Genomic DNA, 24,723 nt, shown 5'->3' on the forward strand with positions numbered 1-24,723 from the left:
CTGAGACGGGAAGAGGGAGAAAGACTGCTTTATGGATTAAGCTAAGGGCACTTTGAATTCCCCACGCTTGCACATAAGTATTAGGCATGAATTTATTTGGCTCACACTGTAATACAAATGTGCCTAATTCCATAGATTCAAACCAATACAAAAACAGAACTCACATATTTTTGCAATGAATTTTGCATTGAAATTGTTCAATCAAAAAATGCATACAATCCTGTGTCTATTAATGGGCACACAAGAAAGAAAGACTGCCAGGTATCCTGGTCCCAATTTCTTTAGAGCTTTGTATGATAATAACATAACCTTTGATGTGGCTCGATAGGCAGACAGTGCAGTTCTTTCAACACAGGGGTCATGTGGGCATAGCCAGTGTCCCAGTCAGCGCCCCAGCTGCTGCATTCTGCAATATTAGCATCTTCTGCACCAGGTGTGAAGGTCAAGGGTCTCTGTCTTATCAAGATTCCGCCTCAGTCTATTGGCCCTCATCCAGGCCATCATTGCATCCAGGCACAGGTACAGAACATGCACAGCCTCTCCCAATCCAGATGTCACAGAGAAATAGAGCTGGGTGTCATCAGCATGCTGGTGAGGCGTTGCACTATGAATCCCCTTGCCCACCTTTCTCACTAATCAGACCATCAAAAGCACAAACAATTTTTCTCCCCTTTTTTTTGTTTCCAAGATGTTGCTTTTTGTGGTCAGTGTAGAACGTTTTCTTTTGAATCACCTTAATATACTTCATATCCTCTCAAGTGGATGTACTACACAGTAGTGGCATGCATCTGGTGTTATGAAATTTGGTTCAATTTGGAGAATTTCAAATTGCAATTTCCCCACAATCCAAACTGGGAAGTTACTTCATTATAGAAGGAAAAAAGTCATTCTTATGGTACGGTTAGTGGCATGCCCAAGACTGAGAAAGGGATGGAGGTAAGCCATGCCTACACCTGTTTTTTTTTAACATCTTGTCTCTCCTACAAACAAGTGTTTGTGATCTGGCTAAAGTCAGAAATTGCAGCATGGAAGAAATGCTTACATTGGAGTCTCCAACAGCTTCTGAGAAGGATACTCCTCAAAAAATACTTCATCAAAACCATAAATGATCTGAGAAGCCATCCCACCAATTAGAAAAGTGCCTGCTTGGAACCACTCATGTGGAATAGTGAAGGGAGCATTGGTGGGGCATTTTGTGGTATCTGTTTTGAGCACCATGGAAGGTAGCAGAAGCTGGAACACCAGTGGCGACAACATTGTGCTTCTCCTTACACACACTCTCATGTGTTCATCCACAGTAACCCCCTAGACTTAAACTGGCTCCATCAGATAGTTCCTGACTCTGCCAATATGCATCTCAAGTGGAATTTACTTGCCATAGTTTCAGTATGAACAGTGATACAAATGCATGACTAATAATAGCTGAGGATGTCAGTATTTTGAGTCTTGAGTGATAAGAAAAAAAATGCCCAGTGCTTTCCCTTGTCTGCTCTTACAGGCAAGCACACGCACACGCACACACACTGACACAGTGAAGGACTGAGATGGGAAGAGGGAGAAAGACTGCCTTATGTATTAAGCTAAGGGCCCTTTGAGTTCCCCACGCTTGCACATAAGTGTTAGGCATGAATTTATTTGGCTCACATTGTAATGCAAACCTGCCTAATTCCTTAGTTTCAAACCAATACAAAAACCATAAATCTTATCCTCTCAAATTTGCCCTTCCCTGAATTTTGCATTGTAATTGTTCAATCGAAAAATGCATACAAAACAATCCTGTGTCTATTGATGGGCAGAAAAGGAAGACGGACAGCCAGGTATGCTGGTCCCAATTTCTTTAGAGCTTTGTATGGTTTTCCCAGTAGTAATGTATGGCTGTGAGAGCTGGACTATAAGGAAGGCTGAGCGCCGAAGAATTGATGCTTTCGAACTGTGGTGCTGGGGAAGACTCTTACGAGTGCCCTGGACTGCAAGGAGGTCAAATCAGTCCATCCTAAAGGAAATCAACCCTGACTGCTCATTGGAAGGACAGATACTGAAGCTGAAGCTCCAATATTTTGGCCACCTAATGCGAAGAGAAAACTCCCTGGAAAAGACCCTGATGCTGGGAAAGACTGAAGGCAAAAGGAGAAGGGGACGGCAGAGGATGAGATGGCTAGATAGCATCACGGATGCAATGAATATGAACTTGAGCACGCTCCGGGAGAGAGCGCAGGACAGGAAGGCCTGGCGTGCTATGGTCCATGGGGTCACGAAGAGTCGGACACGACTGAACGACTGAACAACAAATGGTAATAAGATAAGCTTTGAGGTGGCTCAACAGGTAATAGGCAGCCAGTGCAGTTCTTTCAAAACAGTTGTCATGTGGGCATAGCCAGGTGTCCCAGTCAGCGCCCCAGCTGCTGCATTCTACAATATTAGCATCTTCTGCACCAGGCATGAAGGTCGAGTGTCTCTGTCTTATCAAGATTCAGCCTTAGTTTATTGGCTCTCATCCAGGCCATCACTGCCTCCAGGCACAGGTACAGAACATGCACAGCCTCTCCCAATCCAGATGTCACAGAGAAATAGAGCTGGGTGTCATCGGCATGCTTATGACGCCTTGTGCTATGAATCACCTTGTCCACCTTTCTCACTAATCAGACCATCAAAAGCACAAACAAATTGTCTTCTCTTTTCTTTTTTGTTTCCAAGATGTTGGTTTTTCCAGACAGTGTAGAACCTTTTCTTTTGAATCACCTGAATATTCCTCATATCCACTAGAATGGATGTACTACACAGAAGTTGCATGCATCTGGTGTTATGAAATTTGGTTCAATTTGGAAAATTTCAAATTGCGATTTCCCCACAATCCAAACTGGAAAGTTCTTTCATTATTGAAGGGAAAAAGTCATTCTTATTGTCGGGTTAGTAGCATGCCCAGGACTGAGAAAGGGATGGAGGTAAGGCATGCCTACACCTTTTTCTATGAACATCTTGTCAGTCCTACAAACAATGATTTGTGATCTGGCTGAAGTTAGAAGAAGCATGGAGGAAATGCTTACATTGGAGTCTCCAACAGCTTCTCAGAAGGATATTTCTCAAAAAATACTTCATCGAAAGCGTAAATGATCTGAGAAGCCATCCCACCAATGACAAAGCCACCTGGTTGGTACCACTCATGTGTAATAGTGAAGGGAGTATTGGTGGGACATTTTGTGGTATCTGTTTTGTGCACCATTGAAGGTAGCAGAAGTTGGAACACCAGTGGCAACAACATCATGCTCCTCTCTAGACAATGTCTCATGTGTTCATCCACAGGAACTCCCAGACTTAAACTGGCTACATCAGATAGTGCCTGACTATGCCAATCTGCATCTCAAGTCAAATGTACTAGCCATATTTTCAGCCTGAACAGGGATATAAGTGCATGACTTGAATAAAAGCTGAGGATGTCATTATTTCGAGTCTGAGTGTAAAGGAAAAAATGGTGTGTGTGTGTGTGTGTGCATGTGAGAGAGAGAGAGAGAGAGAGAGAGAGAGAGAGAGAGAAATGAAAGGGACATGGCCCTCCCCAGCACTTGCCCCTACTCCCATAACTCCTTGATATGGGGTTTTATTCATAACCACGTTGAGGGGATTATGAATTAAACCATAACCACTTGCTTGTTTAGTGCTTTCTGCTGCCTTTGGAGCTCTGTCCATGTGAGATAATGATACTGATTTGCATAATTCCAAGAGGAGATAATTAGTTCTTCAGCATTTGGTTGATAACTTGATAACAAGCACATTTGGTTGTATCCAGATTAGCTCATACTTAGAACTGACCTATTTAAGTGATTGGACCATGTTAGTTGTGAGTAACCTAAGTGACATTGATGTCAATGGGTCTATTTAAGTATTTGTAAACCTGGATTCAACATACTGCATGGCAATCACTGACACAGCACCTCTCCAGGGACTCTTCTCTGGAGTTTACGTAAAGAACATTGTATTTAAGGACGTTTTGTAAAGACAAAAGATTTAACACTTCAAATATTTCAATAAATGCAGTTAGTTAAGTTCAATCTTTCATTATATTTGATTCCTCCCCCCCCCTTCAGTCTGTGTTTTAGCCAACCTGGTTGGACTTAATGTGAACCTTGGAGCCTGTCTTGGAAACAATACCATGAAATCCAGTGATCTCAACAATCTTGTGGTACTTTGGATTCTAACTTGATACTGAGTGCATACTGCCCTTAAAAGGTCTTTCTTCTTAAACTAAGCAACAAGCCAATAGAAAAATCCTTCACTCTCTTATTTCTGGTGGGTTATAGCCATTATGTTTTACCAGGGGGTCTTACAAGTTGGTCTGTGTAACTAACTGATTACACTAAATCAGTAAGCAAGGAAGTGGCCAAGTTTGATTATGGCACCAAATTATTATTGGTGGTTAAAATAAAAAGGGATTGTGAAGAACTCCATAAAGATCTCTCCCAACTGCGAGAATGGGCATCCAATTGGCAAATGTAGTTCAATGTTAGCAAGTGTAAAGTGATGCACTGGGGTGGGGGGATCCCAACTGCAAGTATCACCTGATGGGATCTGAGCAAGCAGTGACCATCCAAGAAAGACATCTTGGGGTTGTGGTGGACATCTTGATGGAAATGTCAACTGCGTGTGGGGCTGCTGTAAAAAAGGGAACTTCATGCTGAGCATCAGTAGAAAAGGAGTAGAAAATAAAACTACCAGTATCATACTGCCTGTACTGAAATCTATAGGGTAACCACACTTGTAATGCTGTGTACAGTTCTGATCACCATGCCTCAAAAAAGATAGTGTACAGCTGGGAAAAGTGCAGAAAGGGGCATCTGATGTGATCAAGGGGCTGGGACATCTCCTCTGTGAGGGAAGGTTACAATAGCAGGGATTGTTATGATGGAAAAAAGAGGGTAAGGGGAGACATAAGAGATCGTTACGAAAGTATGCATAGTGTGGAAAATGTGGGTAGGGAGACCTTTTCTCCCTCTCTTCTAACAGTGGAACCTGGGGTCATGCCATGATGCTGGTTGGTGGCAGATTCTGGTCAGGTAAAAGGAGATGCTTCTTCATACAGCACATAGTCCAGCTATGGGATTCACAGCATAATATCCACCAATTGGGATGGTTTTAAAAGGGAGTTAGACAAATCCCTAAAGGAGAAGGCTATCAATGGTGACTAATCCTGATGGCTATGTGTTACCCACAGTATCAGCGGCAGTATACCTAAGTACAGCAGTTGCTGGGAAACATAGGTGGGAGAGTGCTGTTGCACTTGTGTCCTGCTTGTTGGACAACAGCTGGTTGGCCAGTGTGTGAACAGAGTGCTGGACTAGATGGATCTTTCGACTGCTGCAGCATAGCTCTTCCTCTGTTCTTACATTGTTATGTTAAACACAGACTGATTTTTATTCCTCCTTATTTGATCCCTGCTGTTCTGCTCTGGCCTCCACACAATGATGAAGCATTTAGGGGAAAAGATACAACCCAGTAATCCAGCAATAGATGACAGTAGCAAAAGATCTCCACAGCCACCATATCTGTTCCTCTTGACCTGAGGTAGGCTGGAACAGAGGAGACCCACACAGTACAAAAGACCAACATACTAAATGTAATAAACTTGGCTTCATTAAAACTATCGGGTAATTTCTGGGCTAGGAATGCCACCATGAAGCTGGTGAATGCTAAGAGGCCCATGTAGCTCAGGACACAGTAAAACATGGCAACAGACCCTTCATTACATCGGGAAATTATTTCTTCTGTTTCTGAGTGTAGGTCTAAATCAGGGAATGGAGGATAGGTTGACAGCCATACAATTGAAATACTTGTTTGACTAAGGGAACATAAAATGAGAATGGAATACGTCAGTCTGTTCCCCACCCATTTCTTCATTCTACACCCAGGCTTTGTGGCTAGGAATGCTAGAGAGGCAAGCCTGGTTTTTGTCAACACACAAGAAACAGCCACTGAGGAGCTGATACCAAAAGTTGGTTGTTGGTTTGTCAGAACTAGCTGTGGTCCCACCGGTTTGTACTTGAAACTAGGGGTGTATGAAACCCCACTTACCTGGCTCCACCGGGTTCCACAGGTGGGGGGAGGTGTTCCACCCCTGCCCCCGGAATCCTGGCCAGCTGGCTCTGCTCTGTGGCCAAGCTGCAGAGCTGCTGGCTGGCTCAGGCTGCCCGCAGCTACACATCCGGCCTCTGGGCAGCCCTGCAGGGACGCAAATGATGGCCGTCGTAGCAGCCGCTAATTGCATCCCTGTAGCGAGCCGTGATAGGCTACGTAAATATTTACATAGCCTATCACGGCCTCTGCAGGGACACAAATGGCATCCCTGCATTAGCTGTGACAGGCTAGGTAAGTATTTACGTAGCCTATCACGGCTGAAGAGGAAGAAGCGAATGGCGGCCGCAGGACGGCCGCCATTCGCAAAGCAGCGTGGATGGGAGCAGGTAAGTGCTCCGTTTCACATGCCTTTGGTGGGCTGGGGGGGTGGGGGCTTGGTTCCGCGACAGATTTTGGGTAGGGATGTACGAAAATCACTTACCTGTTCATGGATTATGCTGATGGTGGGGGGGGAGGCGCTCCGTCCCTCCCACTGGAATCCTGGACGGTGGGGGGAGGCGCTCCGTTCCTCCCCCCCCCCGGAATCCTTCTTGGCTGGCTGTGCTCCGCGGCGGCTCTGCGGAGAAGCCAGCCAGGCCCAGCCAGGCCAGAGCCGTCCGCAGCCAGATTTCCGGCCGCGGAGGGCTCTGGGGAAACAAAAAACAAAAAACCACGTACGCAAATGGCAGCGGCTATGGGCGTCGCCATTTGTGTTCCTTATATTTGACGTCTTAATCTACGTAAATATTTACGTAGACTAAGTAGGGATGTTCGAAAGTTCCACCACAGATCTTGGAGAGGCCAAATGCCAGCGTGTTCAGCCCCCCAAAATCGGTGGTGGAACAGCCCACCACCCCCCTGGGATGGGACCTACCTTGGGTGGATCTTCCTGGCGGCAGCGGCTCCGGCAGCGGCTCTGGCGGCGGTCCAGCAGCGGCGGCTGCGGCGGCCGGTCGTCTGACGTGCTGCTGCCGCCGCCATTTCCAGGTTAAAAAAAACAAAAAAACAAAAAACGTGATAGGCTACGTAAAGATTTACATAGCATATCCCGGCTAGGTTTTAAAAAAACACCGTGATAGGCTACATAAATGTTTACGCTACGCTATTTGCGTTCCCCTTATTTTTGCCGTCTTAGTCTACTTAAATTTTGACATACACTAAGACGTGCAAAAATAAGGAATGCAAATAGCGGCGGCCATGGCCGCTTCCATTTGCATATGCGTGTTGTTGTTGTTGTTTTTAAGTCAGCCATGATAGGCTACGTAAACCTTTACATAGCCTATCACGGCTGACTGCAGGGACACAAACGGCGGCGGCCGCCACCGCCGCCATTTGCATCCCTGCTAGCCAGCGGCCATATGTCCACCTGCTGGCAGAGCCAGCCAGCGGCACCACAGAATCGCTGCGGAGCACAGCCGGCCTGTCAGGATTCTGGGGGGGGGGAACAGAGCGCTTTCCCCTCCACCATCAGCATAATCCGCGAAAGGTAAGTGATATTCGTTAGGGATGTACGAAAGGGACTTACCTTGTCCTGCAGCTTTTTTCGTGCTTTCAAAGTTCATGCAAGGGGGGGTGTCTTCCCACCTCGCCCGGCTGAAATTCAGGCTGGGGAGAAGCGCCCCATCTCCCCGGCCGCGAACTTCAAAAGAAAAGTAAAAAAAAAAAAAATCCCCGTGATAGGCTACGTAACAATTTACGTAGCCTATCACGGCTAGATCTGCAAAGTCAGCCGTGATAGGCTACATTAATCATCACGTAGCCTATCATGGGTGACTTTAAAAAAAAAAAAGCGCGTACGCAAATGGCAGCCCCTACAGGGAGCCACCATTCGCGTTCCTTATTTGGTCCCTGGAGTCTACATAAAGATTTACGTAGACTATGGCGAAAATAAGGGCAACGCTATTTATTTATGCGTTGGCACTCGGCCCCCTGAAGTTTTGGGGAGAAATTCTCCCCCATCCCTAATATTCGTATATCCCTAAGACTAAGACGGGGAAAATAAGGGGAACACAAATAGCGTAGTGGACGCTAAAAAACAACAACAACAACAACAAGACTGCAAATGGCGGTGGCAGCAGCCGGTCAGAAGACCAGCCACCGCAGCTGCCGCCCGGAAAATCCGCCCCAGGTAAGTCACATCCCGGGGGGGATCCGTAGGTGGGCGGGGGGGTGGCAGGCCATTCTGCCACAGATTTTGGGGGACTGAATGCACTGGCATTCGGCCTCACTGAGATCCATGGCGGAATTCTCTGTCATCCCTAATGATGTCTACAGCATTTCCATGGTCTACAAGGGTGGTTACTTGATCAAAAAGTGAGATCAGATTCATCTGGCAGGATTTGTTCTTGGCAAATCCATGTTGGCTTCATGTAATCACTGCATTGTTTTCAAGGTGCTTCCAGATGGATTGCTTGATCATCTGCTCCAGAATTTTCCCAGGGATTGAGGTCAGACTGACTGGTCTGTAGTTCCCAGGTTCCTCCTTTTTACCCTTTTTGAAGAGAGGGACAACAACATTAGCCCTCCTCCAGTCAGCTGGCACTTCACCTGTCCTCCATGATTTCTCAAAGAGAATAGACAGCGGTTCTGTGAGTTCTTCTGCCAGTTCCTTTATTACTCTAAGATGCAGTTCATCTGGCCATGGAGATTTGAAGTCCTTCAAAGTTATTTATTTATTTTATTTATTTATTTCATTTCTATACCGCCCAATAGCTGAAGCTCTCTGGGAGGTTATGAGGTGTTCCTTGACCATATGCCTATCGATCTCAAGCTGCAATCCTGCCCCTTCAGCCTGTACTTTGCCTTTGCCAGGGGGGGTCATCCACCCTGTTTTGGGAGAAGACTGAGCCAAAGTAGGAATTGAGCAGCTCTGCCTTTTCTTTGTCATCTGTTATCATTTTGCCGTGCAGGGCCACCCAAGACAGACAGGTCATGGCAGAGAGTTCTGACAAAATGTGGTCCACTGGAGAAGGAAATGGCAACCCACTCCAGTATTCTTGCCAAGAAAACCCCATGGAAGGCTAAAAGAGATGAAGCCAGAAGATGAACCCCTCACGTTGGAAGGTGTCCAATATACTACTGGGGAAGAGCTGAGGGAATTTCCAAGTAGCTTCAGAAAGAGTGAAGCGGCTGGGCCAAAGCCGAAATGTCACTCAGCTGTGGATGTAGGGATGTCAGAGAATTCCGCGACAGATCTTGGTGAGGCATAATGCCAGTGCATTCGGCCCCCCGAAATCTGTCATGGAACGAAGCCCCCACCGCCCCCAACCCATGAAAGGCACATGGGATGAAGTCTCCACTGTCCCCAAACCTCAAAAGGCACACGAAACAGAGCACTTACCTGCTCCCGTCCACGCTGCTTTGCAAATGGCAGCCGTCCTGTGGCCGCCATTCGCTTCTTCCTCTTCATAGCTGTTATAGGCTACGAAAACACTTATATACCCTATCACGGCTAACACAGGGATGTCATTTGCATACCTGCATAGGCTGTGATAGGCTACGTAAGTATTTACGTAGCCTATCACGGCGGGGGGAAAAACCCAGCATACGCAAATGGTGGCGTAGCCTATCACGGCTAAATACAGGGACGCAAATGGTGGCGGCTATGACAGCCACCATTTGCGTCCCTCCAGGGATGCCCAGTGGCCAGATGTCCGGCTGCGGGTTGCTGGAGCCAGCCGGCGGCTCAACGGCTTAGCTGTGGAGCAGAACTGGCTGGGCAGAATTCCGGGGGGGAGGACTGGATCACCTCCTCCCTGTCGAGGATTCCGGAAGGAGGGGCAGAGCGCCTCCCCACCACCACGGAAACAGAACGGAATGGAAGGTAAGTGTCCCGTCCATCCCTATGTGGATGTGTCTGGTGGTGAAAAGAAAATCCGATGCTGTAAAGAACAATATGGTTTAGTAACATGGAATGTGAGATCAGTGATTCATGGTAAGCTGGAGGTTGTCAAACATGAGATGGCAAGATTGAACATCGACATCTTGGGAATCAGTGAACTAAAATGGAGAAGCATGGGTGAATTTAATTCAGGTGATCATTAGATCTACTACTGTGGGCAAGAATCCCGTAGAAGAAATGGAGTAGCACTCATAGGCAATAAAAGGGTGGGAAAAGCAGTACTGGGGTACAATCTCAAAAACGATAGAATGATCTCAGTATGAATCCAAGGCAAACCATTCAACATCACAGTAATTCAAGTCTATGCCCCAACCACTGAGGCCGAAGAAGGTGAGGCTGATTGGTTCTATAAAGACCTACAACACCTTCTAGAACTAACACCAAAAAAAGATGTCCTTTTCATCATAGGGGATAGGAATGCCGAAGTAGGAAGTCAAGAAATCACTGGGATAACAGGCAAGCATAGCCTTGGTGTACAAAATGAAGCAGGATAAAGGCTAATAGAGTTTTGCCAAGAGAACACGCTGATCATAGCAAACACTCTTTTCCAACAGCACAAGAGGCGACTCTACACAAGGACATCACCAGATGGTCAATATCGAAATCAGAGTGATGATGTACTTTGCAGTCAAAGATGGAGAAGCTCCATACAGTCAGTAAAAACAAGACCTGGAGCTGACTGTGGCTCAGATCATGAGCTGCTTCTTGCAAAATTTTGGCTTAAATTGAAGAACATAGGGAAAACCACTAAACCATTCAGGTATTATCTCAGTCATATCCCTTATGAATATACAGTGGAGGTGACGAATAGATTTAAGGGATTCGACCTGACAGACAGAGTTCCTAAGGAGCTATGGATGGATGTCTGTAACATTGTTCAGGAGGCAGCAACTCAATCCATCCCAAAGAAAAAGAAATGCAAGAAAGCCAAGTGGCTGTCTGAGGAGGCTTTACAAGTAGCTGAGGAAAGAAGGGAAGTGAAAAGCGAGGGAGAAAGGGGAAGATATATCCAACTGAATGCAGAGTTCCAGACAATAGCAAGAAGAGACAAGAAGGCCTTCTTAAATGAACAATGCAAAGAAATCGAGGAAAACAACGGAATGGGAAAGACTAGAGATCTCTTCAAGAAAATTGGAGATATCAAGGGAACGTTTTGTGCAAAGACGGGCATAATAAAGGACAAAGAAGGCAGGGACCTAACAGAAGCAGATGAGATTAAGAAGAGGTGGAAAGAATACACAGAAGAACTATACAGGAAAGATCTGAATGTCCCTGATAGCCATGATAGTGCGGTCACTGAACTTGAGCCAGACATCCTCGAGAGTGAAGTCAAGTGGGCCTTAGGAAGCATTAGTAACAACAAAGCTAGCGGAGATGACAGTCTTCCAGATGAGCTATTTAAAATCCTAAAAGATGATGCTGTTAAAGTGCTGCATTCAATATGCCAACACATTTGGAACACGCCACAGTGGCCACAAGACTGGAAAAGGTCAGTTTACATTCCAATCCCAAAGAAGGGCAACGCCAAAGAGTGTTCAAACTACCGCACCATTGCGCTCATTTCACATGCCAGCAAGGTGATGCTCAAAATCCTACAAGCTAGGCTTCAGCAGTATGCGAACCGAGAACTACCGGATGTCCAAGCTGGGTTTCGAAGAGGCAGAGGAACTAGACATCAAATCGCCAACATTCGCTGGATCATGGAGAAAGTAGGGATGTCAGAGAATTCCGTGACGGATCTTGGTGAGGCCGAATGCCAGTGCATTCGGCCCCCCGAAATCCATCACAGAATGGCCTGCCACCCCCCACCCCCTGCGGATCCCCCCCGGGATGAGACTTACCTGGGGCGGATTTTTCAGATGGCTGCGGCTCCAGCGGCGGCTTTGGTGGTGGTGGCGGCGGCTGGTCTTCCAACCGACTGCCACCACCGCCATTTGCAGTCTGTTCCCCCCCCCATAGATGTGATAGGCTATGTAAAGACTTATGTAGCCTGTCACGTCTGGGTAAAAAACAAAACAAAACACACATATGCAAATGGTGGCGGCTATGGCCGCCACCATTTGTGTTCCTTATTTTTCGCCTTCTTAGTCTACGTCAATATTAACGTAGACTAAGATGAAGACAAGACAGAATCCTCGAAAAGGTAAGTGACTTTCGTACATCCATTGGAGAAAGCAAGAGAATGCTTTGCTGGGAAAGATTGAAGGCAAAAGGAGAAGAGGACGGCAGAGGATGAGATGGCTAGATAGTCTGTGCTTGGGGGTACCCAACTTGTTTGGACTGAATGTCAACCTTGGAGCCTGACTTGGAATCAATATCATGAAATCCAAAGATCTGAACAATCTTGTGGTACTTTGGATTCTAAATGGATACTGAGTGAATACAAGCCTTAAAAGGTCTTCCCTACACTAAGCAACAAGCCAATAGAAAAATCCCTCGCTCTCTGATTTATGGAGGGTTATAGCCATTATGTTTTACCAGGGGCTTTTAGAAGTTGTTCTGGGTAACTTAAGTGATTACAATAAATCGGTGAGTAGGGTTGGCGGAGAATTTCTCTCCGAAACTTTGGGGGGCCAAGCGCCAACGTGTTCGGCTCCCCGAACAAGTTTCAGGGAGAAATTCTCCGCACCCCCCCCCCACCCTTCACCCCCCCCGGGACGGGACTTACCTTTGCCGAATGTCCCTCCCGGCGGCGGGTCCGGCCGGCGGTTCGGCGGGTGTTCGCCCGGGGTGGGAGCAGCAGCCGGTCTTTCGAACGGCTGCCGCCGCCGCCATTGCAATAAAAGAAAAAAAACCGCCCCCGTGATAGGCTACGTGACGATTAACATAGCCTATCACGGCTAGATTTGCAAAGTCAGCCGTGATAGGCTACGTTAATCGTCACGTAGCCTATCACAGGTGACTTAAAAAAAAAAAAAGCACGTACGGATAATGGCGGCCCCCATAGGGAGCCGCCATTCCCGTTCCTTATTTGGTCGCTGTAGTCTACGTAAATCTTTACGTAGACTACAGCGACCAAATAAGGAACAAGAATGGCGGCTCCCTATGGGGGCCGCCTTTAGCATACGCGCTTTTTTTTTTTTTAAGTCACCCGTGATAGGCTACGTGACGATTAACGTAGCCTATCACAGCTGACTTTGCAGATCTAGCCGTGATAGGCTACATTAATCGTCACATAGCCTATCACTGGGGCGTTTTTGTTTTTGTTTTGTTTTTACTTTTTAGTTCGCAGCCGGGCGAGGCGAGGCGCCTCCTCCCCGGCCTGAATTTCGGCCAGGCGAGGCGGGAAGACTCCCCCCACAGCCTGAACTTCGCGGGGGTTGCAGCAAAGCGCCTCCCCCCCACCGCAAACAAGCTTCGAGGACAGGTAAGTGACTTTCGTCCATCCCTATCAGTGAGCAATGAAGTGGCCAAGTTGGCTAATGACACAAAGTTATTATTGGTGGTTAAAACAAAAAGGGATTGCCCCTGCTCCTTGCCATGATAGGCTCCGTAGGTACTTACGTAGCCTATCACAGTAAAGGTAGCCACACAAATGGCATAGTGGCCACCATTTGTATGGCTGCCTTTACTGTGATAGGCTATGAAAATACTAAGGGAACCTATCACGGGTCCCTGCAAGGACCCAAATCGCGGCCGCTATGATATGGAGCCACTGGCCAGGGGGGATTCCAGGGGGAGGGACGGATCACCTCCCCCCCACAGCAGATGCCCTGGTGTGGAGCCAGGTAAGTGTTTCATACATCCCTAATTACAACAGCAGGGATTGTTATCATGAAAAAAAGAGGGTAAGGAGAGTCATAATAGATGTTTACACAATTATGCATAGTGTGGAAAATGTGGTTAGGGAGACTTCTTCTCCCTCTCTTATAACTTTGGAACCCGGCGTCATGTCATGATGCTGGTTGGTGGCAGATTCTGGACAGGTAAAAGGAGATGCTTCTTCATGGTTAAACTATGGGATTCACCACCATAAGACCCACCAACCGGGATGGTTTTAAAAGGGGGTTAGACAAATCCCCAGAGGAGAAGATGATCAATGGTTACTAATCCTGATTGCTATGTGTTACCCCCAGTATCAGTGGCAGTATACTTAAGTACAGCAATTGCTGGGGAAAATGGGTGGGAGAGTGATGTTGCACTTGTGTCCTGCTGGTTGGTGAACATCTGGATGGCCACTGTCTGAGCAGAATGCTGGACTAGCTACATCTTTGGTCTGCAGCAGCATGGCTCCTTACATTCTTATGTTCAAACACAGACTGACTTTTGTTACCAATTCTTTGATCCCTGCTGTTCAGCTGTGGCCTCAGCACAATGATGAAGCACTTAGGGGAGAAGATACAACCCAGTAACCCAGCAATCGATGACAGGATGCAAAAGATCTCCACAGCCACCGTATCTTTTCCACCTGAGCTGAGGTAGACTGGAACAAAGGAGAGTGCAGCAGGTCCTGTGGACCATGGGAGGGAGAGTGCCGTTGCACTTGTATCCTGCTTCTTGGTCAACAGCTCATTGGCCACTGAGTGAACAGAATGATGGACCAGCTACATCTTTGGCCTGCTGCAGCATGGCTCTTCCTCTGTTCTTACATTCTAATGTTCAAACACAGACTGACTTTTCTTCCTAATGATTTGATCCCTGCTGTTCAGCTCTGGCCTCAGCAAAATGATGAAGCATTTAGGGGAAAAGATACAACCGAGTAACCCAGCACTCGATGACAGGATGCAAAAGATCTCCACAGCCACCATCTCTTTTCCACTTGAACTGAGGTACGCTGGAACAAAGGAGACCCACACAGTACAAAACACCAACATACTAAATGTAATAAACTTGGCTTCATTAAAACTATCGGGTAATTTGCGGGCTAGGAATGCCACCATGAAGCTGGTGAATGCTAAGAGGCCCATGTAGCTCAGGACACAGTAAAACATGGCAACAGACCCTTCATTACATCGGGAAATGATTTCTTCCGTTTCTGAGTGTAGGTCTAAATCAGGGAATGGAGGGTATGTTGACAGCCATACAGTGCAAATACCTGCTTGACTAAGGGAACACAAAATGAGAACGGAATAGGTCAGTCTTTTCCCCACCCATTTCTTCATTCTAGACACTGGCTTTGTGGCTAGGAATGCTAGAGAGACCATACTGGTTTTTGCCAACACACAAGAAACAGCCACTGAGAAGATGATACCAAAAGTTGGTTGCTGAAGAAGGCAAATCACTTTGCCAGGCTGCCCGAGGAACAGCAAAGCAGAGAGGAAGCAGAGCAGGAGGGAGATGAGGAGAATGTAGGTGATGTCCCAGTTGTTGGCTTTGACTATGGGGGTATCTTTGTGCTTAATAAATGTTCCTAACACCAAAGCTGTAATCAAGGACAATGAAACAGCAACAAATGTTAAACCTATCCCTAAAGGTTCTTCATAAGAGAGAAATGTGACAATTTTGTGGATGCATCTATCTCTGTTCATGCTTGGGAATTGATATTCTGGGCATTTGGAACAGTCATCCATATCTATAAAATAGAAAGAGATCACATGTCAGTGCCAGTTCAACTGTAACCTACTGGCCATTCTCACGTTGACTTCCATAGGGAAGTTGCAGACCTGTAGTCATGTTTCCAGGAGGTAAGTTTAACTCTCCATCTGATCCTCTCCCCCCAAATGAGAGGTCTGAGTTCCTCATCTCCTCTTCAGTATTAATTTCATTCTCTGTTACCCCTCCTTCCATTTACATCCACTACTGTCTCAACAGTGTTAGCCATATGAGCAGTTTCTCCAACACATACCTCAATTTTTTTAAAAAAAAAATCAAAGTCATATATAAATCAATCATTCTATATCTGGTAGTCATATCAACTGTATTTTGATTTAAAGCCTTGGTTTGTGTTCTATTACTAATTTCTCCCCAATCTAGGTGAAGGGTCAAACCCCCTCCCCCCATCATGTACCATGACTCCAGTTTCAAGCCCCGAAAAACAGATGACAGTTCCGGGGAGGTGTACATCTGCATGTGTATGTATGCTTGTAATTATGGACAGATGGCAAGAAGTCTTATAACTATACATGAATGAATGAATGAATGAGGCTTGTTCATTCATTTTCCACTTTTGTTTACACAAAATAATGCACAACCTGGCCAGCCAGGTTGTATGCAAACCATGGCAATTCACTAGTTCTAAATGGTCATCTGACAAGAGCATGGCTGAAAAAATGGAATAATTCAAAAGTTACCCATCTCATTCGAAATTTTCCCTTTGGGGCATGGAAGACAATCGTAGCAGCAAAACTTCTCCCCTTCCTTCATTTTCTTCTGGTTACCAGGGTGGCAGTACGTATTACACACAGAACGGGGAACCACCTATCCAGAAAGGTGAATTATGAAAGAAGAATAGGGTTAGGCAAATCACACACACACACACACCCCTCACATATACGTACTTCCTTTCACTTGCACAGAAATTGTGCATAGTTTTCAAAATAGGACTAGAGGTGGCTCTGGATGTCTTCTGCATCCTTTCATCTAGCACTGGGTTACTGGGTTATATCTTTTCCCCTAAATGCTTCATCATTGTGATTAGGCCAGAATTGAACAGCAGGGATTAATTAATTTGGGAGAAAAAATAAGAATGTTCTTAACATAAGACAATAGGAACATAAGAAGAGCCATGCTTGATCAGATCTAGGGGAGATGTCACAGCCATTGGATCATTTTCGTTGCTCTTTTTTGCACTTTTTCCCCCCTCTCTAAAATATCCTTTTTTCCGTGTGGTGACCAGAAGTGTACACAGTATATTAAGTGTGGTCACACTATAGATTTATATAAGGGCATTACAATATTGACACATTTATTCACAATTCCTATCCTAATTATTCAAAACATGGAGAGGTCTTTTTTACAGCGGCCACACACTGGGTTGATATTTTCATCGAGCTGTCCACCTCAAGAGAAAGAGCTCTGTCTTGTTTTGTTGCACCAGCTGTGATCCCACCAGGTTATACTTGAAACTGGGATTTTTTGTTGCTATAAAAGGGAACCACCTAACCAGAAACATTAAATAAGATACGACAGGAGAATAGGGTCCAGCAAAGCATATATATAAATATCTACAGAGAGAGAGAGAGAGAGAGAGAGAGAGAGAGAGAGAGAGAGAGAGAGACTGCATTTCTCCTGTACAGAAAAAGTAACATTGTTTTCAAAATGGGACTAGAGATTTTGGAGGGTGGATGTATGTATGCATTTTACTCCGTGTTGCGGGGCACTTTGTCCTCACAAGGTTCCTCGCATTTCTTTTTTAAACCATCAGTCTAGAGTTGCAGATACACACACACACTCACACACACAGCTGCTGCTGCTGCTACTGATGCTGCAGCAGGAATTTCTAAAGCCCCAAATGCAGTCTGGAATTCATGTGTCTTCAGGAGTTCATTTGTTTTGTGTGTTTTGTGTTTTTAGGGCCAATATAAATGAAATGATGCAGAAGCGGAGTACTATGATCCGAATGCCGAGATCCTACCAGCATTTCTGCGCCCACTTCCAATACCAGTTGCGACTTCCCCACAACGTTCTGGCTGCCACATTCTATACCAGTTGCGATATCTGAACATCTTCAAAAGGGCCCCGAATACGGTGCATTACAGTAATCTAGCACCCATGTAACCAAGGTACGTCTCACTGTGGCTAGATCTGGTATCTCTGGTTGGGGCCACAGCTGCCAGACCATCCCGAGCTGGGAAAAAGCACTCCGAGCACCTGACGCGCAGTGCTGAGTGGGGGTGTCCCCAAGCCAGATCTACACCTCGTGGCCCATCGATATGATCCCATCATGGCGGCGCCATATCCTACCTGGACATATATATCTCGGAGCACACACAATGGCATCTGTTGCTGTATTTTGAATAATACTGAATAAAAAGGTCATGACACTTGAAAAGTGGTATATGGAATGTGGGATGTGCCCCAACAGTTTTCAGTGCACATCACCACCGATACAAAGCACCAGTGTAGATCCTACCTCAGACTGCATACGAGGCTCCTCAAGAGGAGCGTGAGCCCAGAATAAGCCTCCATCTGGATTAGCTGACCTCAGCATTGCATCGCGCCTTTGATACTGCCGAACGCTGGCAGCACAGGGGCTGGATCGAAGGGCACTAGCCCAGATCCCGCAGTCAGAAGGGCAGGTGCTGCAACCCTTTTTCTGCTTTTAATTTGATTCTACACAGAGGTTATGTTTAGTTCAGATTTGGGAACACAGCATATGCTGTGAAATGAATTGGTGTCCATTGTCTCAGGTTACCAATGGATCCAGGAGGGGCTTCACTTCCAGGAGCACCAAACAACCTGTGTGAAAGGTTTTCAGAAAGAAAGGAAAAGGTACCTCTTTCCTCTGTGCCTGGTGTCTGATAAGTGATGGGGGAGGAACCAGAATGCTGGGGGGAGTGACCGGTCGTAGTTAGCACAGACTTTATTCTGGAGTCTGATCAGTCATCATGGAGCCATGGTAGTCAGCAAAAGAAAGCCCACACATTCAAATGACCCATTTCAGAAGGGGAAAGCCCTCCAACAATTGCCCAGAGTATGCACCTGGTTAAAACCACTGTGCCACACAATCATCTCTTCATTAAGGACAAGTTCCTTTCCTTCAGGAGCGTTGGGATCCACCCTGCCAACTTTCACTTTCTTGAAGGATTTGTTTGGAAATGTGACCAGATTGGTGATGTCAAATCCACCTTCTCTTTCCCTTCTCTCATTGAAGGACACAGTTTCTCCAGCAGAGTTGTTAAAGGAGATGCCTTGAAGAAAGGGGTGAAGCTAACAGAAAAAGAAGCAAACGCAGTTTGAAGAAAGCCAAAGAATGGGGGATGACTATATATGAGAGGTTTCATCTTGCCTTACTGGAAGTATTTATGTAGCTCCATCAAACAAAGGGCCAGTATGAACATGGGAATTTGGAATTATTCACAGGCTCCAGTTGTAGAAAGAAATGTAAACCCACAGAACAATGTACATAACTAAGATATATTGCTTTACTGTGCCAGTTATGCGTGCAGAAAAATGTTGGGTGCAGTCTTGCTTTGAACTAATTTGTTCACAGAAAGAAAGAAAGAAAGAAAGAAAGAAAGAAAGAAAGAAAGAAAGATTGATTAAAGAATTGAGACATTACCTGCCAAGGGTCCATATCTTGAACATCACTTATTTTCCTCCCCACCATTGCCCTGTGGTTGGATCTAGAGGAGAACATGGCATGGAGAGCATAAGCCACAACATAGACACCATTATAGATGTTGTAGCTGTGGCCAGTCATGAGCATTTCAAACTGAGGTGCAGGAAGGCTCTCCAGCGTCTCCTCCATAGTACATATCCCATCAACATTTTCCAGCCCTCCTGGATCAGGAAATGAACAGTCAAATGCTTGCTCCCAGAAGGCCCTGAGAAAGCCACCCCCCTGCATCCAATTAGGCCTTTTCATTTGGAGGAAGTGTCTGAAAGCTAGAAGGTCGACTGAGTGAATTGCAAAAGAAATGGCACCTTGGAACATCTCAAGATCCCAAGTCCTCTGAGTGCCCAATAACGTGAAATCCATTTGGGTTGTCGTAATCCACATCTTTCTAAACAAGGACTGCTCCTTATTTTCAGGATCCGTTAGCAACACAAATGTTCTCAGCCATGAAATGGTCATTGGTTCTCCATAGATGATAAATGTAGTGACGTTGGTATATGTGAACGTCAGGGAAATTTTTGATAGTGTATCAAAGATTTCAGCGAACTTATCAAGACGGACTAGTTGTGGGATTGTTTGTGTGAAAGCTGAACAGATTCCATTCTGGGTAAGCAATGGCTCCAGAGCCTGCAAGAAATGTTCTCCACTGTTATTATCAATCGCAAGGATCCCAACCCATGTCCATTCAAAATACTGAAGTAACTGGATAATCCCCGTGTACTGAATGGCTTCGTTTGGGGCCATGTGGTAAAAGGAATTCATCTGTATCATGTCTCTCTCCTCTGGAGTGATTGAGCCATATGTGAGCTAAATGGGAAAAAAAACAATTAGAATCGGTGTTCACAGTTTGTCGAGATAACCATATCTTGGGTCAGGGGGAAATAGGTGCTATGGCTTAGGCTTTAAAGAAGTGTATCAAGCCTTTGTTTTGAAATCTGGCAGTGTAGGACTTTTGTCCCCAGCTACAAATGTGGCACCCATGAAAAGCTCATAGCCACAATATGGGACTTTACTTTGGACAATTTTGTATGCATCCCCATATATAAATGTTGTATGTAGGAGTTGGTATTTATGTATAATCAGCAAAAAATAGGTCTGTAAATGTAGTCCCTGGGGTGAAAAGAAATATGACAACTAGACAGTGTCTAGAGTGCAATGGGATTTTTCAGTTTCTGGGAAGCAAGTTCTTAGCCAGGGCTCTGAGCTTGGTTCCCAGAAGATGTGCTCCACCACCTCCTCGTAGTTGTGCAGTTTTCTCTGCTTCAGCTGCATCTCTGTGCTCGCAAAGGGAATAGGGAGAAGGAGGAAAGAAATCAGTCCTTTGGAAGGCAGGGAAATGCTGGGCAATCAGCAAGCTGCCAATCAGCATCTGATTGTGGATGCTGACATATATATCCATACGACTGCATCCTTAGTATAAAATTATTCCACAATCCATGACGTGTTGATTTCAGGTCAACTGGGATTGTACAGTCACAGCCAGTATTGATGTGTAACTCTAAGCAATGTCAAGTGTTTTATTTATTAATTCATGGCATCCTTTCCCCTCCCTAATCCAAGGAACACAATGTGCGTGATATGGTCCTGTGCTTCATGGCTTCGTTGGGACTCAAATTTGGGTCTCCCAATCCCAGTTCAACACTCTAACCACTAGACCACAATGTTTCTCATACATTGGTCACACGTATAGGAAGAGCTGAAAAGTGAAGATCAATTCTGCAGACACACTGCCAGAGTTTCTCTGGCTCTCTGTATTTCTGAAACAGATTTGGTTCAGTCTGCTGTCGAGAAGCCCTGCTTTAATTCCACCACCTTCTGAAGCTTCTCTAATCATTCTAATTCTGTGCTGGCTTTGGTATTCAGCTGAACCCAGTGCACGTCCCAAATTCAATCAACAGTAAAATGAAGAGAACTGAATGGTATGAATCCCCTGACATACAAAGGAACCACACCCAAATGATACAAACACATGAGCACACATGTCCACTGGAATATCCTCAAGCTATCCAAAAAGAATGCAAGTTCTGGGATGTGTTGGTTGCTTCCTCCAGACATACCCCTCCCTTCTGTTGAATCACTGAAATCACTCACAGAGAGATCAAAAAAGTGTGCAAGTTTATTGCTCCGCTTACCTGTGGAATTTTGTAGATACCTAAAATATCTGCCATATGAGTAGACGTATCAGAGACAAGTCCCCCAATGACGGCGATGAGTTTTTTATCGGCGTCGCATTTGTAGTTGGGGACAAATCTACCTGATTTGAAAAGCAGGTCCAGAGTAGTGCGATAGGTCATCCGTACATCGTAGTAGCTGTCATAGATGTGGAACCCCAAAGTGACATTCAGCAAGATCTGGGAATTTGCATTAATCTCATTCACAGCAGATGCCAAGGCCAGGATATGTTGGTAGAATTTTGTGACCACACTGCAAACAGAGGTAGTTTACTATTTTGAGAGTAAAGTTTACTTTGGGCACATTTATTATAGAACAATACCGGTTATTTCTGTCTCTACCTGACTCAGATTGCAAGAGTCTTCTTTTATTTCTTACTGATTTTTCCATGCTGATTAACAGTTCCCCCTTTCTCTGAAATAAAATTTAAGGTACATTCAAATATGCGCATTTGGGCTCTGCATAGTGCTTTCCCTTGTCTACTCCTACAGGCAAGCACATGCACATGCACAGAAGCTGACAGAGTGACGGACTGAGACAGGTAGAAGGAGAAAGACTACTTTATGTATTAAGCTAAGGTCACTTTGAGTTCCCCATGCTTGCACGTAAGTATTAGGAATAAATTTATTTGACTTGGCTCACATTGTAATGCAAGCCTGCCTAATTCCTTAGTTTCAAACCAATACAAAAACCATAAATCCATTATCCTTTAAAATTTGCCCTTCTCTGAATTTTGCATTGAAATTATTCAATCAAAAAATGAAAACAATCCTGTGTCTATTGATGGGCAGAAAAGGAAGACGGACAGCCAGGTATGCTGGTCCCAATTTCTTTAGAGCTTTATATGGTAATAACATAACCTTTGAGGTGGCTCGATAAGTAATAGGCTGCCAGTGCAGTTCTTTCAACACAGGTGTCATGTGGGCATAGCCAGGTGTCCCAGTCAGCGCCCCAGCTGCTGCATTCTGCAATATTAGCATCTTCTGCACCAGGCATGAAGGTCGAGGGTCTCTGTCTTATCAAGATTCAGCCTCAGTTTATTGGCCCTCAACCAGGCCATCATTGCATCCAGGCACAGGTACAGAACATGCACAGCCTCTCCCAATCCAGATGTCACAGAGAAATAGAGCTGGGTGTCATCGGCATGCTGGTGACACCTTGCGCTATGAATCACCTTGCCCACCTTTCTCACAAATCAGACCATCAAAAGCACAAACAATTTTTCTTCTCTTTTCTTTTTTGTTTCCAAGATGTTGGTTTTTCCATACAGTGTAGAACTGTTTCCTTTGAATCACCAGAATATTCCTCATATCCACTCGAATGGATGTACTACACAGAAGTTGCATGCATCTGGTGTTATGAAATTTGGTTCAATTTGGAAATTTTCAAATTGCAATTTCCCCACAATCCGAACTGGAAAGTTCTTTCATTATAGAAGGAAAAAAGTCATTCTTATTGTCGGGTTAGTAGCATGCCCAGGACTGAGAAAGGAATGGAGGTAAGCCATGTCTACACCTGTTTTCTTTGAACATCTTGTCAGTCCTACAAACAATGATTTGTGATCTGGCTGATATCAGAAGATGCAGAATAGAAGAAATGCTTACACTGGAGTCTCCAACAGCTTCTGAGAAGGATACTCCTCAAAAAATACTTCATCAAAACCGTAAATGATCTGAGAAGCCATCCCACCAATGAGAAAGCCACCTGGTTGGTACCACTCATGTGGAATAGTGAAGGGAGCATTGGTGGGACATTTTGTGGTATCTGTTTTGCACAGCATGGAAGGTAGCAGAAGCTGGAACACCAGTGGCAACAACATCATGCTTCTCTCTAGACAAGGTCTCATGTGTTCATCCACAGGAACTCCCAGACGTAAACTGGCTACATCAGATAGTGTCTGACTCTGCCAATTTGCATCTCAAGTCAAATGTACTTGCTATATTTTCAGCTTGCACAGGGATACAAATGCATGACTTAAATAATAGCTGAGGATGTCTTTATTTCGAGTCTGAGTTTTAAGTGGAAATGAGGGTGTGTGCGTGTGTGTGTGAGAGAAATGAAAGGGACAGGTCCCTGCCTACCGCTTCCCCTACTCTCAGAACTCCTTGATATGGGGTTTTATTCATAACCACATCTAGGGTGCTATGAATTAAACCACAACCACTTGCTTGTTTAATGCTTTCTGCTGCCTTTGGAGCTCTGTCCATGTGAGATAATGATACTGATTTGCATAATTCCAGGGGGAGATAATTAGTTCTTCAGCATGTGGTTCTTGAGTGTCTCTTTCGATAACAAGCGTATTTGGTTGTTTCCAGATTAGCTCATACTTAGAACTGACCTATTTAAAACATTTGACCATGTTAGTTGTGAGTAACCTAAGTGACATTGACGTCAATGGGTCTTCTTCAAGTCTGAGTAAACCCAGATTCAATCCATTGGACTGCAATCACTGACACAGCACCTCTCCAGGGACTCTTCCCTGGAGTTTCCACCAGTGACGTTGTATTTAAGGAAGTTTTGTAAAGATGTAACACTTCTCGAAACAAAATTTTTAACAATTCGAATATTTCAATAAATGCAGTTACTTAAGTTCAATCTTTCATTAGATTTGATTCCTCCACCCCCCCCCTTCAGTCTGTGTTTGTTTTTAGGCAACCTGGTTGGACTTAATGTGAACCTTGGAGCCTGTCTTGGAATCAATATCATGAAATCCAGTGATCTCACCAATCTTGTGGTACTTTGGATTCTAACTTGATACTGAGTGAATACTGCCCTTAAAAGGTCTTTCTTAAACTCAGCAACAAGCCCATAGAAAAATCCTTCACTCTCTGAGTTATGCAAGGTTATAGCCATTATGTTTTACCCAGGGGTGTACGAAACCCTGCTTACCTGGCTCCGTCGGGTTCCGCAGGTGGGGGAAGGCACTCCGTGCCTCTCCCCGGAATCCTGGTTGGCTGGCTCCACTCCGCGGCCAAGCCGCGGAACCGCCGGCCAGCTCCGGCCACCCGCACCCGGACATCCGGCCACTGGGCAGCCCTGCAGGGATGCAAATGGCGGATGTCGTAGCCACAGTCATTTTTGTCCCTGTAGTGAGCTGTGATAGCCTACGTAAATATTTACATATTTACAATATTTACATATTTACATATCACAGCAGGGGGGGGGAAACAGCATACACAAATGGCAGCGGCTACCGCCATTTGCGTACGTTGGGTTCCCCCCCCACCATGATAGGCTATGTAAACACTTATGTAGCCTATCATGGCCTCCGCAGGGATGCAAATGGCATCCCTGTGTTAGCCGTGATAGGCTACGTAAGTATTTACAT

At 45.4% G+C, this 24,723-nt stretch overlaps 1 protein-coding gene across 1 annotated transcript; it reads right to left on the reverse strand.

The window, feature by feature from the left end:
- Positions 1-281: 281 nt before the first annotated feature.
- LOC146342975 (vomeronasal type-2 receptor 26-like) lies at positions 282-23,079 on the reverse strand. Its single transcript, XM_084808111.1, has 9 exons — positions 23,000-23,079; positions 21,356-21,647; positions 19,532-20,030; positions 19,167-19,387; positions 18,587-18,814; positions 16,237-16,363; positions 14,622-15,518; positions 14,280-14,429; positions 282-424 (listed from the first exon to the last, which is right to left on the reverse strand). Exons 1-9 carry the CDS (start codon positions 23,077-23,079, stop codon positions 282-284), a joined length of 2,637 nt encoding a protein of 878 aa, XP_084664237.1.
- Positions 23,080-24,723: the final 1,644 nt, after the last annotated feature.

This window comes from Heloderma suspectum, chromosome 6, assembly GCF_057233095.1.
Source record: "Heloderma suspectum isolate Gila_16-S chromosome 6, 16-S_ref, whole genome shotgun sequence".
Taxonomy (NCBI): Eukaryota; Metazoa; Chordata; class Lepidosauria; order Squamata; family Helodermatidae; genus Heloderma; species Heloderma suspectum.